We start from the raw sequence: 15,111 nt of genomic DNA on the forward strand, positions 1-15,111 counted from the left end.
TGTTCAAGCATACTTACAAAGCCAGATACACCCCTTTCCACTTTACACACACATACCCACTATGGGCAAAGGTACTTTGAGGGGCTAATCCACCTGAAATACATGTCTTTGGACTGCGGGAGGAATCCAGAGCACCCGGAGGAAACCCATTCAAGCTCCACACAGACCAAGGCAGAATCTAACCCACGGGCCAGGAGGTACGAGGCACCAGCGCTACCTGCTGTGCCAACGTGCTGGAGATCCTGACTTCCGTAGCTGTTCCTTCCCACCTGAAAGCATCCAATCAAAGTCATCGTTACAAGTTCCAGGGGAGGCTGTGAGGAAGAGGTCCCAAATCAGCCAGATCCACTGCCTCTCTCGGTACAGTTCCAGCTCGGAGTCACCTCCACTCCCAACGAGTCCACAAACCCGCCGCTGTCCTGCATCAAATTGCTCCAGATGGACTCAAACAAGAGGCGACAGGCCAGGTAACAGTTTCTACGCGAACATCTTCAATCCCAAAGCGCTTCCGCTGTCTTGATCCCTGTGGGGGATGGAAGAAAAGCCCATCGAGAGGCGGGTGAGTCGTTCTGTTCCGAGGCGAGGAAAGGCGAAGGCGGATCAGCACAGCATGCCACCTCTGCCGGAGTCACACGTGCCTCACCATGTGAGTCGCTAGGGAGGATTATGGGAGGGAAGGACTCAAATGCTGGAGGGGGTGAGGAGAATGAATCCATTCAACTGACCTGAAATTCAGACTGCTCCTGTCAATATTTGTGCGTCCCTCTTTACTTCGCCCATACATTTTTCATTTTCCATCCTCGACATTTGCTCATATTTACACCGCGGTTACATTTTTTCAAGAGGTGGGTTCCCATCTGGGGGGCGTGGTGGCACAGTGGGTTCAGCTGGTGCCCACCGTGTGGTAGGTCTGGGGTTTGAGTCTGCTTGGGGTGCCTTGCAACAGATTGGCATCCCCTCCCCCTCCAGCCTTGTGCCCTGTGTTGCCAGGTTAGGCTCTGGTTCGCCCTGTTCCCGCTCGAGACAAGCGGTTGTTGACAATGAATGGATCGCTTCACATCCTGCCTAAATGCTCAGAGAGACTCAGCAGCTCTGAGGGACAGAGGGAGCTCATTCCACTGGACTGGAACCAAAAACAAGAACCAATGCACTTTAGGTTTCAGTGCCTTTGTGAGTGGGACCACCAAGCAGCCAGAGGTGGATGAGCACAGGTCTCTAGTTGGGGTGAAGGGGATGATCAGGTCCTGTAGGTATCAGAGTGATGAACCTTTGACTGTCTCATGTCTGGAGGTGGCTCATTGCTCTGAGAATGACTCTCCAGGTGGTGTTCGTCACCCCAGTGCACACCTGTCGAAATGCCCGGGTTCCGACAGCGAGAACTGTAAGCTGTGTGAGCTGCTCTGTTGGTAAAGGGATGTCACACCTGGGCACCCGATGCACTTGTACCTGTGTCGCTCCAGACCCCTACTGAATCCAACTTCAGGTGCGTCACTTCAAGGTCACCGCAGGTCAAGCCGAGGAGAGTCCGACAGGATGCCAGCTGAGACGCGGGGATGGTCTTCGCACCATGGCCTTCTGGGAAATCCCTTCAGCCCCAGAGACACTGCATGACCAGAGAGCATCGCAGAATCCCGCCCCCCCCAGAGACAGGGAAATCTCCAGCTGGGAACCGCAACATGCTCTGCGAATTACAGCATTTACTCGCTCACTTGTCAGATGATTGGATTCATTAGATGCTTCCATCGCTCATGGTTGATGAGTCCTGCCAGGACACCGGGATGGGCTTGCACCACCAGTGCTACAGGAAGTCATTCTGCGGTCACGTGACCACAGCTGTGGGGCGGTGGGGTGTGATGCCAGAGCGGAGAGAACATGAGCAGGATGAACGGGGTGGATTCGGCCCCCCTGCTGGGAGTGAAGGATCATGGGAGCCTCAGAGAGGAACACCCCACATTCCTCCCTGATACAGCACATCCTATTTATTTTCTTGTTCATTAATTCACTCATTTGGCTGATGCTTTTCTCTAAAGTGACTTAGAATGTGAGGTCTGCACCCTGAGCTACTTACACTGATTTACCGATTTATACAGCAGGATTATTTTTCCTCTATTTGTTCAGGCTTTATCAGGCAGTGCCACTCGAACCCGGCTCCTTGTTTGTTTGCTCACCGCTCTGCCGTTGCATCTTGCAAATCAGGACACACCAGGTCTGCAGAACTGAGTAATAGCACGGTGATCGAAATGTAAACCATAGTGGTGACCCGGCGGTTCCTGGCTTGCGGGGAGCGGAGGATTCTGTGATCCAGCTGTGAACGCATGCAAACACACAGAGTTTTCATCTCGCACCCCCCCCCCCCCCCCCCCCATGAGGCTCTGTCGCGATCCTACAAATGAACATTTAATCTGACAGTGATGGAATCCTTTAAATCATCCAACTGCAATAAAGCGAAATAAAACATTTAGAATATACAGAAATTGCACGCTTCGCAACAACTCCCACACTCCCGATGGGCAGTCCCAACGGTGGTAAAACTGCCACCGTGTCACAAACAAGTCCAGGCCCTTAACAATAACACCTCCTGGTGCCCCACATGTAAATCCTGGTAAGCATAACACATCTGGCACCAACACACCCCCGCTGGACATCTCTGCAGCTGGGAAACCACCTGCTGTTGACAGTCCGCAAATACAGAGCAGTAAATACACACCCAGCACTGACGGATCAACACCTGGGGTGGGCCGGCTCACAGCCAGTCCATGGAAGGACGCCCCCTAGTGGCTGTTGTACTACATGGCCTCACATCGCCACAGAGAAGAGCAAAAAAATGGCTCCTGGTCTTGAGCAAAGCACAAAAACACTTATGTCTAAATATCCCACGTGAGGTCCATTGATTTATTTTCATCTGTGATGTGATGTCTTCTTGTCCTTGGTCTCCTGGACAGAGATGTTGCTAGAAGTTGGCAGAAGGAACCTCAAGAGTTACTTGGATGCTGAAGACCACAGCAGCGGTCAGTTTTCCCATCACAACTTATTCTTATTTCCCATCAGACACTTTACAGTGTTCTGCTCAAAGTGTATGCCTGTTACCGTGTTTACCTTTCCGGGTGTGTGCATGAGGGTTACGTGTTCGCTACCTGACGGCGTCACACAAATGAGGCTGCTTTCTGGGATGAGCGGCACGCGACCCACTTTGCAGCGCACATGAACGGCGACTTCGTGCACACGCCGCGGCTTCGAGCCGCTCGGCAGCAGTGATGGGGGACCGGAACGGGCGGTCGAAGAGGACCTGGAGCAGGGTAAACGTGGTGCGAGCATGTGTGGAACCAGACAGGAGTGCCGATGGCTGAAAGCTTCCTGGAAATGCAGCCACAGCGGGGGGGGGCGCCTCCCTCCAAGTCCCTTCACTTTACGACTGGGGGTTTGCGGGGGAGGGTGGGCGGATTAACAGCTGATGTGATGTAATTAGACGAGGCAGCCATCATCACGGCAACCCTGATCCCAGCAAAAGCATCCGTTACCGTGGCAGCAGCAGCATCAGCACCAGTGGAGATGCGGAGCTTCCCGGTGACCAGATGTTTCCCGTATTGCAGAGCAACGTCGCTGTGCACCTTTCATTTTATCACCTTCCTTCCCCTTGGGGCTGAGCCTTCTGCTGGGTACGGTCCTCGTGCAAATGACCTTAATAAACACACCTGTCAGTCGCCTTTTTGGAAACACCATTAAACAGATACACAGTTGCCTTTAAAGTAGCTTACGGTGCCTCACGTCCTAGTTTACTGGACACAGAGCTGTGGAATTACAAGGGAACACACTGACCTTTGACATTCGATGAATGTATTTGGTCTCTCTCACACACACGCACATATACGTATGCAACACACAGGGCAGCAGAAACAGCGCCTGTCATCTCTGAGAGTCACCCCATGCAATTCAGGGCCGCTGATGACATCACACAAGAAATGCCTACAACGAGACACCCGAAACCCTCCTATCTGAGGGTCCCGTCATCTCTTTAAGGTTCCCCGAAAACAAGAGCGAAGAGCAGCGCACACAAGCTGTGTGTTAAATCGCAGGACAGTTTGCCGAAGTACTGAGCGCTCGGTACAAGCAGCTGAAAATTCCCCGACGAGGAAAGTGAATTCCCAACGTCGGTGTCGGAGACCCATCGCCGCAAGGCGCCGTGTGCATCGGCGGATCGTGCTTAAGCCCAACGATGACAGCGACAGCACCGCAGATTATCTGCGAGCCACAGTGACCTAGATAGGGAACCCTACCTGACCGCTGAATTGGCTGCATGGCTCCATGTTGGTGGGACGCACCGCTTCCTCCTTGCGAAGAATTCCCCGATTTCCCACGTTTTCCCTTGGGGTGCCGCGGGGCAGCTCAGCCGCATGAGCCAAGGTCGAGGGGGCGACCGCCTACCCGCTCACCATGCCCAGCAGAATCCCCCAGCGAATGCTCCGGACCCCCTGATCCACGCAGCCTTAATAATTCCGACAGCTGCGCGTCTATTCGCCGGGGTCGATCCCGCGTCACTCCGAGGAGCCTGACATCACGGGCGCCGGCGGCCTCTCGTGTGAGCCAGCTCGCGCTAAGCCACGGCGATTTCCCGCTCTCCCCGTTCGCGTCGTCGGCAGCGCGGAGCTCCAATCAAACAGCGCCTGTGACGTGTTCCAAAGAAAAGATTAATTCCAACCGTATCAGAAATAAACAACCCACCTCGCCCCCCCGTCGGTGCTCCCAGTCCTCGGCGACAAGTTCCCAGCAGGGGAAGCTGCAGGGTGGGCTGTGACCGGATGACGCCGAAATACCACAAGTCATGACACCGGCATGGCTTTCGAACGGCGAGCAAGCAAAATAAAATAAAAGAAAACAAAGTTTATGTCCTTATCCATCACCGCTGCTTCTGCGCACCGTTGGGGAAAAGAGCCGGACTAAAATAAGACATCTCATTTAAAATTACGCTGACATGAAAAATTCATTTAAAATCAGCTCCCTCAGCCAGGAGGACAATTTTCATTTTAATAATTATTACTTATGAGAGGAGGGGGGTGCGGTGGCGCAGTGGGTTGGACCACATTCCTGCTCTCCGGTGGGTCTGGGGTTCGAGTCCCGCTTGGGGTGCCTTGTGACGGACTGGCGTCCCGTCCTGGGTGTGTCCCCTTCCCCCTCCGGCCTTACGCCCTGAGTTGCCGGGTAGGCTCTGGTTCCCCGTGACCCCGTAAGGGACAAGCGGTTCTGCAAATGTGTGTGTGTGTGTGTACTTATGAGAGATCCCGTATTTTTAACATATGCTTTTTATCGGGCTTTTTTCCGTTTTTTTTTTTATTTCAGGGAGGTAAATTTCAGAGAGAGGTGCATCATGGGACTGAGGATACAGGCAGTCCCCGAGTTACGAACATCCGACTTACGTACGACCCGTGCTTACGAACCACCCCCTTACTGACGGGAAGTTCATTTTTTGCCACCCTTAAGTAAAGATCAAAGAAAAACTTCATAAACCTATTATATTCAAAATTTGAGTTACATACAATGGTTTGTAAGAACAAATGGCCACTACTTTGCCTCCTGCGTCAAAACATTACGGCTGTTTGTCGGCTTGTGGGCGGGGTGTGCGAGCCCGGGGTAGTACAGACTTCTTTCTTCGATCATGACTGAAACTAAAATGGAAATAATAAGGGGGCGCGGTGGCGCAGTGGCGCAGTGGGTTAGACCACAGTCCTGCTCTCCGGTGGGTCTAGGGTTCGAGTCCCGCTTAGGGTGCCTTGTGGCGGACTGGCGTCCCGTCCGGGGTGTGTCCCCTCCCTCTCGGGCCTTACGCCCTGTGTCACCGGGTAGGCTCCGGTTCCCCGCGACCCTGTATGGGATGAGCGGTTCAGAAAATGTGTGTGTGTGGAAATAATAAAGCGGTCGGAAAAAGGTGAAACGCCAATGAACATTGGAAAAGCAAACATTAAAGTTTCTTTAATATTTTGCACATGCACGCTCTCGCTATAATAAATACAACCACACCCCCCACCTCAACCAGCAGTTTTCAACTGGAGCACCCGCCTATGAAAAACACGTCACCACGATTTGGATCCTCGCCTCTGTTCAGTTCGCCGATCGACCGACCATTCGCCCGTCCCCGACCACGAGAACACGTCTAACGTCCTTTGATTCTGAATAAACGATCCTGCGCTTGGGTGCAGCCTCCTCCGTGTCCTCTGTTCATCACGACACTAGTAACATTTATTATGATCTCTATGTCTCTCTCTATTATAAATACTGTAGTTACATTTATTATTATTATTGTTATCATTATCATGACATCATCACATTGTATTGTTATTATTACTATATTGTTATATTAAAGATGTTTTAGTGTATCCAAAGTGTTTCTTTAATGTTTTTTTATGCATAAAAAGGTACACTATATACTATATACTAAGACAAACATTTGATTAACTGACGTTAGAAACGAACCGTACCGAACTGTTCCGACTTACATACAAATCCCACTGAAAGACAGACTGAGGACACGGGACTCGTTTGTAATCCGGGGACTGCCTGCAAACTAAGAAAAAACTATCTATTGGTGCGGCACCGTGCGCTGGTGGTTCAACGGCTGATGCCCTGCACCAGCGGTCAATAGGCCCACAGAGCACGGCGACCGCAGCCCGTCAAACAAATCAAAGCAATCAAACCTTTCCGGGCCTCCGAAGCAACACAACCTCGACTGCGAGTCCAGCTTTACACACCATCTGTTGTCACACACATTTATATTTTACACACTTTAGAATCTGTTCAAGAAATTTAATAAAGACATTTTAAAAATGAATAAACATGGAAACAAAGAAGCTTAAATGCCCCTGACTTGAAAACAAACAACCTGAGCTGAGCAGAAAGCCCTTCCGGGAATGACCATTGGGCATAAATCCTACTGCAGCCGAAAAGGGGGCCATAACAAAATATTTGTCTTTCCAAAAGAAGATAAAGAGAAATGAAGGCTGATTAAGAGCAGTGACTGTAAATACTGTGAAAAATGGGACTTTGGTGGATTATGAGCTGCAGTGGATTAAAGCAAAGCAAAACAACACTAATTAAAGCTTATAATTGGGCTCCTCAACAGTAGGTTTCTGGTTCAAATCCCATGAAGGTCACTACATTGAAGAACTCTGCCAGGCAGCATGGTTAAAAAAAAGAAAAAAAAAAAAAGATACCGCACTATGATTCATGGGAGGGGGGGTGAAAACGTGACCGACTGTGGGACATTTTCTCACGAGCGCAGAGATTAGTGAACCGTACGGGGTCTGCTTGTAAGGACAGATTTAATCATGACTGCGCCCGCTCCGCACATTCATCGTGACACAACACGACAGAATGATAACACCGCGATAATATTAACAGCAACTGTCAAGTTCATTTTTACAAAAATAATTTCTTAACTCTAGGCTTCTACCCTGAGTCACACAGCACAGAGAAGGTTAAAAGAATAGCGTAAGACCTAATATTTATTAACAAGTTTATTTTGACAAATCCTTCAATACTACTGCTGAAATATTTTCAATCCATTATGGTCAATCATGCCCAAAAGGTTGGGAAGGTCATTTTGCAAAAAAAAGAAAAAAAAACACTGTTGTGCCTTGAATGATGGATCCACAAATCAGAAAACGCCTTACTAACTTTTCAACCAATCACAAAAGCTTTTATATTCTGGCTCTCACACTCTGCACAATAATAAAGGAAAATGGCTTATCCTCTTAAAAGTCACCCCCCCAGACCACTGTGGGGCTTTAGCTGTCTTGGACAAGCAAGACATAGTTGGACTCAGGCCTGGCTATAAACTGATAGAAGACAACTTCTGTGTAAAAAGCACTGTGGTGTTTCCGCTCTGTAAGAATGTTTCACCATGTCTGCCATCCATAACAGATTGAATATGACCAGTACCACCAGTCCATGGATAATGGGAGAGCCCCGAAAGTGGTCCACTACTCATCGTAGGACGTCCACAGACAGGAGAGACACCGTCTCCTAGTCTCTTTCCCAGGATTCAGTGCAGCCCAGACCACTGTGAGCTGGATGCGAAGCATAGAGACCTGTCCATCAATTCATCCCCAACCCATGACTCTTCGTGTCAATGACAAGAACAACTGATAGTGCAGTGGTTAGACCTGCTGCTTTCGGGTCTGATGGTGACTGCTTCAAATCTCACGTGTTGTAGTATCCTTGAACAAGGTACTTACCCTAAAGTGCTCCAGTAAAATTAGCCAACTGTACAATTGCCTCAATTGCTGTAGGTAGCTTCACATCATAAGACATCTCGGAGAAGTGTCAGCTTAATGAATAAATGGAAGACCAGCTGCCTTTGACAGCAAGGTCGCTCATGGATCGTTATGTAAAGCAGCTGGTGTGAGGACTGAGAAGAAAGAAGTTTGGGTGGTCTGATGGGTACCATTAACACAGTGTCACGTCCACGTCCTCATCACAATCGACAGCACCTGACACAGATCAGGCACCAGACACCAATCAGTACAAGCACCCTTAAAAGACCCTCCTCAGCTCCCGTTCCCTTGCAGAATCTCGCTGAGACAACCGTCCCATCTGCACTATGTCCTGCTCTTTCTCGGCCCTTGCTTCCTGTCTCCATTCTCCAGCTTTCGACCCTTCGCATCGTCCCCTGACCACGTCCATGGATCCTCGTTCTCACTCTGACCGCCGACCGACCGACTCTTTGCTCATCCCCAACAACGAGAACTCGCCTGAGCCCTTGGTTCCTGACAAACGATCCTGCGCTTGGGTCCAGCCGCCCCGGCGTCCTCGGTTCCATGTGACACACAGGTGTTGGCAAACACAAGTGCAGAGTTTCTTTTACAGTGATAAGCAGAGAATTTCAAACCAAAGACAGAAATAAGACAGAGGAATGCAAAACAAGAACGAGTGGAGGACATTTGGACGTAAACAGTCGACACGGATCTCCAGGAGCAGGGTGAGCTTGGGAGCGCACAACAAGATTTTCCAAAGAGTGTCTCTGCCAGGTTCCCCTTTGAAACCCCTCCTGGGTAAAATGAAGCAGGACTGGAGTGCAGAGAGGCAGTCCAGTCTCAGTGGAGGAGGACTTTTGCTGTTTTGATGGGGCACATCTCCAGGGCTTCCTTCCCTCTGTGGAATTTTTGGCTTGGTTGGGGGTTATGGGCATTTCTTCATGTTTTTTGCTTTAGGAAATCTGTCCTGAGTTTGTGTTCGATTTGCTTTCTTAGGTTACGTCCCCAGTTTTGGTTATTCCTTCTAATAAAATCTGAGTTTGTTTTGGCAAACCTGCTGCCCAGTACCTCTTTCCTTCCCATGTGGCCACCTCATCTCCACAACTATCCACAACATGTACAAGATAACTTTGACTCTCAAAGCATAACTCATAGCACTTCCCCTACCGAATGGGGATCTAGGGACACTTGTTTAGAAGTACCGGATTAGCACAACGATGACATGTTCTGAACCTTAAAAAATGGCTCAAGACCCTTTTCAGATCACCACATCATTTGCTGGAGCTTGAGCTCTATAAATCATCGCCATTTCCCCAGCACTCACAGGGAGGCAGTCGCCATCCCTTCATAGGCTGCTCACCACGTTACGTGCAAGTTCTGCAGATACTGTGTTCAAAGTGAAGACATGCACACATGCTACCAGAATGGTCCAAGATGACAGGCAAGAGAAGAACATGCCAAGAAGGGGAACTCGCATTGTCTTCCACAACATCAAGCGAGTCAAGTCAACAAGTCAAGCAAGCTCACAGATAAAGCGTAATGTGCTTTTAACATGCATGATCAAACTCACCTCCCTCCTGGCTCCGACGGGGGTTTCTACCTGCAAAGGGCAGAGGATTGTCAAGCCCAGCCTTGTTACCCAGAGTCTCACCCTAACCAGCTCTGTGGGATCAGTGTTCAGGTAATCCAGGTAAACCCACCCATCCACCTCCAGGATGTAAGTACAGACAGTGAGAATAATTAATTCCTGTTGTCCAGGTGTTTGCTGAGCTTGGCATCCAGACTGCAAACGTGTCATCACCAGTTGAGGTGACATCATTAGTAAGCTGCTCATAAACCGAATGATCTTAAACTATTAATTGCTATTAATTTCAATGGTAAAAATAAATCATGCGTTCCTGGCCCCAAAACATTCACCTTTTTTCTGTTGTTACAAAATATGTAAAATTCCTGCTTTATCTTGGAAATGTTGAGAAACCAAATCCTGCATATCAGATATACTATGGACACATTTAAATTCAGGCTGTTGTTTTTTTTGTTATTGATAATTATCATTATAAAAGCAATCATGGTGTTGTCCTTTCATTGCTCTATTTAGTCAGCTACCACTGTTTTTTATTCTTGTTTTACTGTTTATTTTTACTTAAATTTATGGTGCCTTTAAAGTTGCAGCCTTTGAAGCTGCTTTTCAATGCCTAAATAAAATAAAGAATATCATTACTATTATTTTGTGTTCTAAGTTGTAGAAAAGCCTCTGATTAATGAATAAATGTAAATTATTAATGGAACACTGCTTATTAAAGCAATTCTCGTAATGTAACTGCTGTCGTTATTTGTAAGGCTCATAACCCTTCTTTGCTGAGTTGTTCGCAAAGCGTCACTTGCAATGACGGAATGGTAAATCAACTCACACCAAGTCATCTGTAGTGATACTGTCTTTCAAGAGAACTTTACTCGTTTTGCCACTTCAAATTTAAGTTAGGCTTTCCTTTGCCTTTTCACTTCTTTCAGCTTTCATTAAAACTTCTTTGCCGCTTTTAGGCTAATTACTCTTGTAGAGCACAAAGAGTCATGAAATTTCCAAGACATCTGCACAGTAGAAGCCAGGGACCCGTGTGGGGGTCTGCTCACCTTGGCTGATGCACACTGTCACCAAGGCTCATATTTTCAGTTAATATTTCTGTTCAAGTAAGTCATTTCTTGAAAATCAGAGTCAATAACTCCTTATGCCAATTTTAGGGTTAGGGTTACATTTGATCCTAAGCTGGAACTGTCATAAAGGAGCCTTTTTTACATGAAAAAAGAATATAGTAATAAAGATCGCAGTGATCTAGAGATGTTTCAGAAAGCAAAGGGCAAAAGGCAGGAGATCATGAGTCATAGAGCAAAAGGCAGGGAAGCTCAGTCATCTATTCACCCTATGAGGGTGATTATACGCAGAGAACACACACATTTACGTACAAAGCCGTATGGACACACGTGAAAACCCGTGCGAACATACAAACTCCAGACGGAATGAGCCGGAGCTAGATCCAAAGTCCAGAACCTGCAGCTGAGTGGCATCAAAGCTGCAGCCCCAATGAGCCACAGCATCACCATTTTCAGTTCTCGTCAATGAGCCGGTTGAACAGCAATGGTCGAACCGAAAAGGCGTGAAAAGCCCTTTCCGTCCTACCAAGAACACACTGCCATTCTTTTTTGACAGACCTGCGGACAATTTTTCCTTCTGTTTCTGAAAGCAGAGAAGGAGGGGTAGGATGGACTGATAACACCCTTTAGACAAACCGAGTGAAATTGTGTCCTTCTGTCTCAATAGTTAAAGCATACACACACACACACACACACACACACACATTGACTGAAGCCGCTTGTCCCAAGCGGGTCGTGGCAAACCAGAGTCTAACCCAGCAACACAGGGCGCAGGGCTGGAGGGGGAGGGGACACACCCCGGATGGGACACCGGTCCATCGCAAGGCACCCCAAGCGGCACTCGAACCCCAGACCCACCACAGAGCGGAATGCGGCCAAACCTGCTGCGCCGCCACACCCCCCCTTAGTCAGTACACAATTCCGGAAAAAAAAAAAAGAAAAATTCTGGAACTGGTATTTTTGAGGACAACATTGTGAGATCATCGTTATGCTGAGCAAAGTGTAACTGGTCCTATCAAGGTAGCCTAACGTACGGGTTCGAGGACCCAGCCTTTGAGCTAATATTACAGTTAATAATTGATGTGATTAAAGTGCAGCATTCAAAACCACTGTTCAGATTAATACTTAAACCAGGAGAAGCCAAACGTCAAAGTTGCGTTTCAAACAAACAACTATATTCAATGTTAAAAAGAGGGCAGAATGTGGTTTAGCGGTTAAGGAACTGGGTGTGGTACCAAACTGGGTTAACAACGGTAATTAACCTGAGGGGCTTTGGGAAACATCCAGAAGTGAAAAAAGGGTCAAAGTGACACTGAGTTAAATACTGCATTAGTTATATTATGATGACAAATAAAGATGGTCTACTATGTAAATGTAAATGTAAATGTGTAGTAATACAGTAGTAGCAATAATAAGAATATCAAATATTCCACTGTGAGGAATATTATTATTATTATTATTATTATTATTATTATTATTATTAAGAATCCAGGCTATGCAGTGGATAACGAAGGGACTTTTAATTAGTACAGAGGAGCATTTCATTAGAGAGACAACACTCCGAGGTATTCATGAGCACCAAAGGCGTGACTCACCACATTATGTTTCCTCTCCAACAACATGATCATAATTAGGACAAGAGCTTGTGCGGTAAACGGGCAGGCTGTCACTTCTGTGTCCCCTCTCAGGTATTTCATTTTCATCATCATAGGGGATGGTGGGGGGAGTGTGCTGCGCTCAGCTTATTGCACTCAGCAGTACTTTGACTCACGTGACTCGTTCAATCGATAATTCGATCGGGCCTAATTAATTAGGAGCTCAGCTGGAACAAGTAGCACACCGTGCGCCTGCCGGGGGCTGCCGCCCCACAAACGGATAGGAATCCAGGACATTCCCGCTCGGCTCGTGTCTCATCAAACCTCCCCAGCTGCATCGAACCCTGGCCTACAGGTCCCGACCCCATCCCCCCGCCCCGCTGGGGGTCCCATCGCTCCAGCGGGCCAACGCCGCGCCACCGGAGAGGAGCGTCGCTTAGTCACCTGTTCCAGATAACATGTCTTATTTTAGACAGTCATATGTCCTGCAGTGGTGTCCAGTGGGACGGACGCTCTGCCGCCACTCCGGTCCCGGAGGATCCCCGCCACGGCACATCGCAGCAGGACGGACACCAGGCTGGCGTGCGCCACACAGACACACACACCGATCCTGCCACAATTCATTGCAAATAAGGGAGTCATCATGGGATGAGCGGAGGGATGGGAATCATTTCCCGGGGTTTGAAGCATCTGGAGTAAATGGAGTAAATTCCCATTTGCTGTAGGAGGACGGGCCTGGCGGCCATGGTGTTGCCTTCTCCGTCCCTGAGCCGCTGCTCATTACCACAGTTTTACCTTGCTGCAAGGTAAAACTGTGGTAACTGTCCCTCACCTCATCCTTTCCAGGCATCAGCTGGAGCGCAGTGTGTCAGTGCTGAGAGGTGCACAGCAGTGAGTGACACAGTGTCTCCGCGCAACACAGTAAATGCAGGTAAAAAATACCGGGAGCAGTTCGGGCATCCGCGGAGGAGAGACACGTGCGGTGGAAATGCGGGGTGTTGGCAAATAAATGCACCCCCAGTGCCGTGCGGGAGCCCGCATCGCTCCTGTCTATGAAAAATATGAATACGAGTCGGACACCGGTCTCCATCCGCGCGCGCCATCTATCACACACACACACACACACAGGATCATGTGTCTATTATTATAATGATTATATATGGTTGCGCTGCGCGCCACAGAAGTATAGCGGCACACGGGCTCGCGCCAGCGGACCCGCGGACGAGCGCTGAATGACGGGGACCCCCGAATAACGGTGCCGCCGAAGAGCCGTAGAGGAACGCGCGCAGTCGCGCGCGCACCCGGGTAACGAGAGGGGCACCTGCCTCCCTCCGCGCGCCACTTATCAATTGCCTCCCCGGTCGCCCCCCCTCTGCCTTTCCCTCCCGTTTCCACGCGCTTGACCTACTTCCCCAAGAGAAATCAATTAAACACGGCGGCGTCGCGCGACAGTCACGCACGCGCATATGAATAATATGCGGCATTTAAATAATGAAATAAAATAATGTTTCCGTCGTCGGGTTACCGTAATATATGGTTTAAATAAATGGCCCAGAGAGCCCCGCGGGGGGTCGTTTACCGTGGGCAGCAGAGGCTCCATCTGCGCTCCCTGGTCCTTGATCTCCATCCTCGTTCCTTCTCCGCGTGCCGCTCGCGCGCTCCCGCTCTCAGCCTCAGGGCGACGTTCCTCCTGCTCTCGGAAAAACTGCTGCTGCTGCTGCGGCGGCGGCTGCTGCTCCTGAGTCCTGGGTTTTTCTTTCTCTCGCTCTTTTTTTTTTTTCCCCCCCTCACATAAATGAATTCTGCGCGGTCACATGTCGCAGGGAACGCGCGCGCGAGCGAGCTCACACACGGCGCGGTTCTGCCCCCGATCCGATCCGAACCGATCCGAGCCGAGCCGAGTCGCGCGGAGCCGTGCCAGTTGGCGGTGACGCGCTCTATGGTGTGCGCGTCTCACGTCGTTGTCCTCCGAGGAGGGGCGAGTGCAGGACTGGAATAATTCAGTCATCATTCGCGGTGAGTACAGGGATGTGGGATTCATTCAGTCATCGTTTTAGGTGCGTTAAGGGGACTGGAATGATTCAGTCATCATTCGCGGTGACTAAAGTACGGGGAAGTAAATAATTAAGTCATCACTGGATGAACAGGGAGAGGAAATTGAGTCATCATCAGGGGTGAGTATTCGGTAGTCTTTTAGGGATGTAGAATTCAGTCATCATTTAGGTGTGTAAAGGGAAAAAACTATTCAGCCATCATTACGGATGAGTACATGAGAGAAACAATTTGGTCATCATTATGGATGAGTACGGGGATATAAACAATTCAGTCATCGATAGGGATGAGTACGAGGATAGAAAAAGTACAGTCATCGTTAGAGATGAGGGGGGACAGAAACAAGTCAGTTATCATTAGGGATGAGTACAGGACAGGAAGATTCAGTCATCGTTAGGGATGACTACGGGGATGTACCCATCAGTCGCTGGATCCTCTGATGACCACGAGACACAATGACGTTTAACTGCGACGGAAACACACAGGAGAACAGGAACGGTACGCAGTGTAGTACATCTCTGTGTGTGTGTGTGTGTGTGTGTGTGTGTTACTGGCACTTCATAAACGCTCGT

General features: G+C 49.1%; 1 protein-coding gene across 5 annotated transcripts in view; it reads right to left on the reverse strand.

The window, feature by feature from the left end:
- LOC108928980 (sodium-driven chloride bicarbonate exchanger-like) overlaps positions 1-14,503 on the reverse strand; it is a 47,044-nt gene extending 32,541 nt beyond the window's left edge. The window contains exons 1-2 of one of the 5 annotated variants that reach the window (XM_018743224.2): positions 14,067-14,503; positions 9,814-9,843 (exon numbers count right to left, since the gene is read on the reverse strand). In XM_018743224.2, coding sequence (XP_018598740.2) covers positions 9,814-9,843; positions 14,067-14,114 — 78 coding nt within the window. In that variant the 5' untranslated portion in view covers positions 14,115-14,503. Of the gene's footprint in view, positions 1-1,446; positions 1,483-4,274; positions 4,344-9,813; positions 9,844-14,066 lie in introns of those variants that run through there. The other 4 variants (XM_029257768.1, XM_018743225.2, XM_018743226.2 and 1 more) reach the window with 4 other exon arrangements.
- Positions 14,504-15,111: the final 608 nt, after the last annotated feature.

The sequence above is a fragment of the Scleropages formosus genome, chromosome 14 (genome assembly GCF_900964775.1).
Source record: "Scleropages formosus chromosome 14, fSclFor1.1, whole genome shotgun sequence".
Taxonomy (NCBI): domain Eukaryota; kingdom Metazoa; phylum Chordata; class Actinopteri; order Osteoglossiformes; family Osteoglossidae; genus Scleropages; species Scleropages formosus.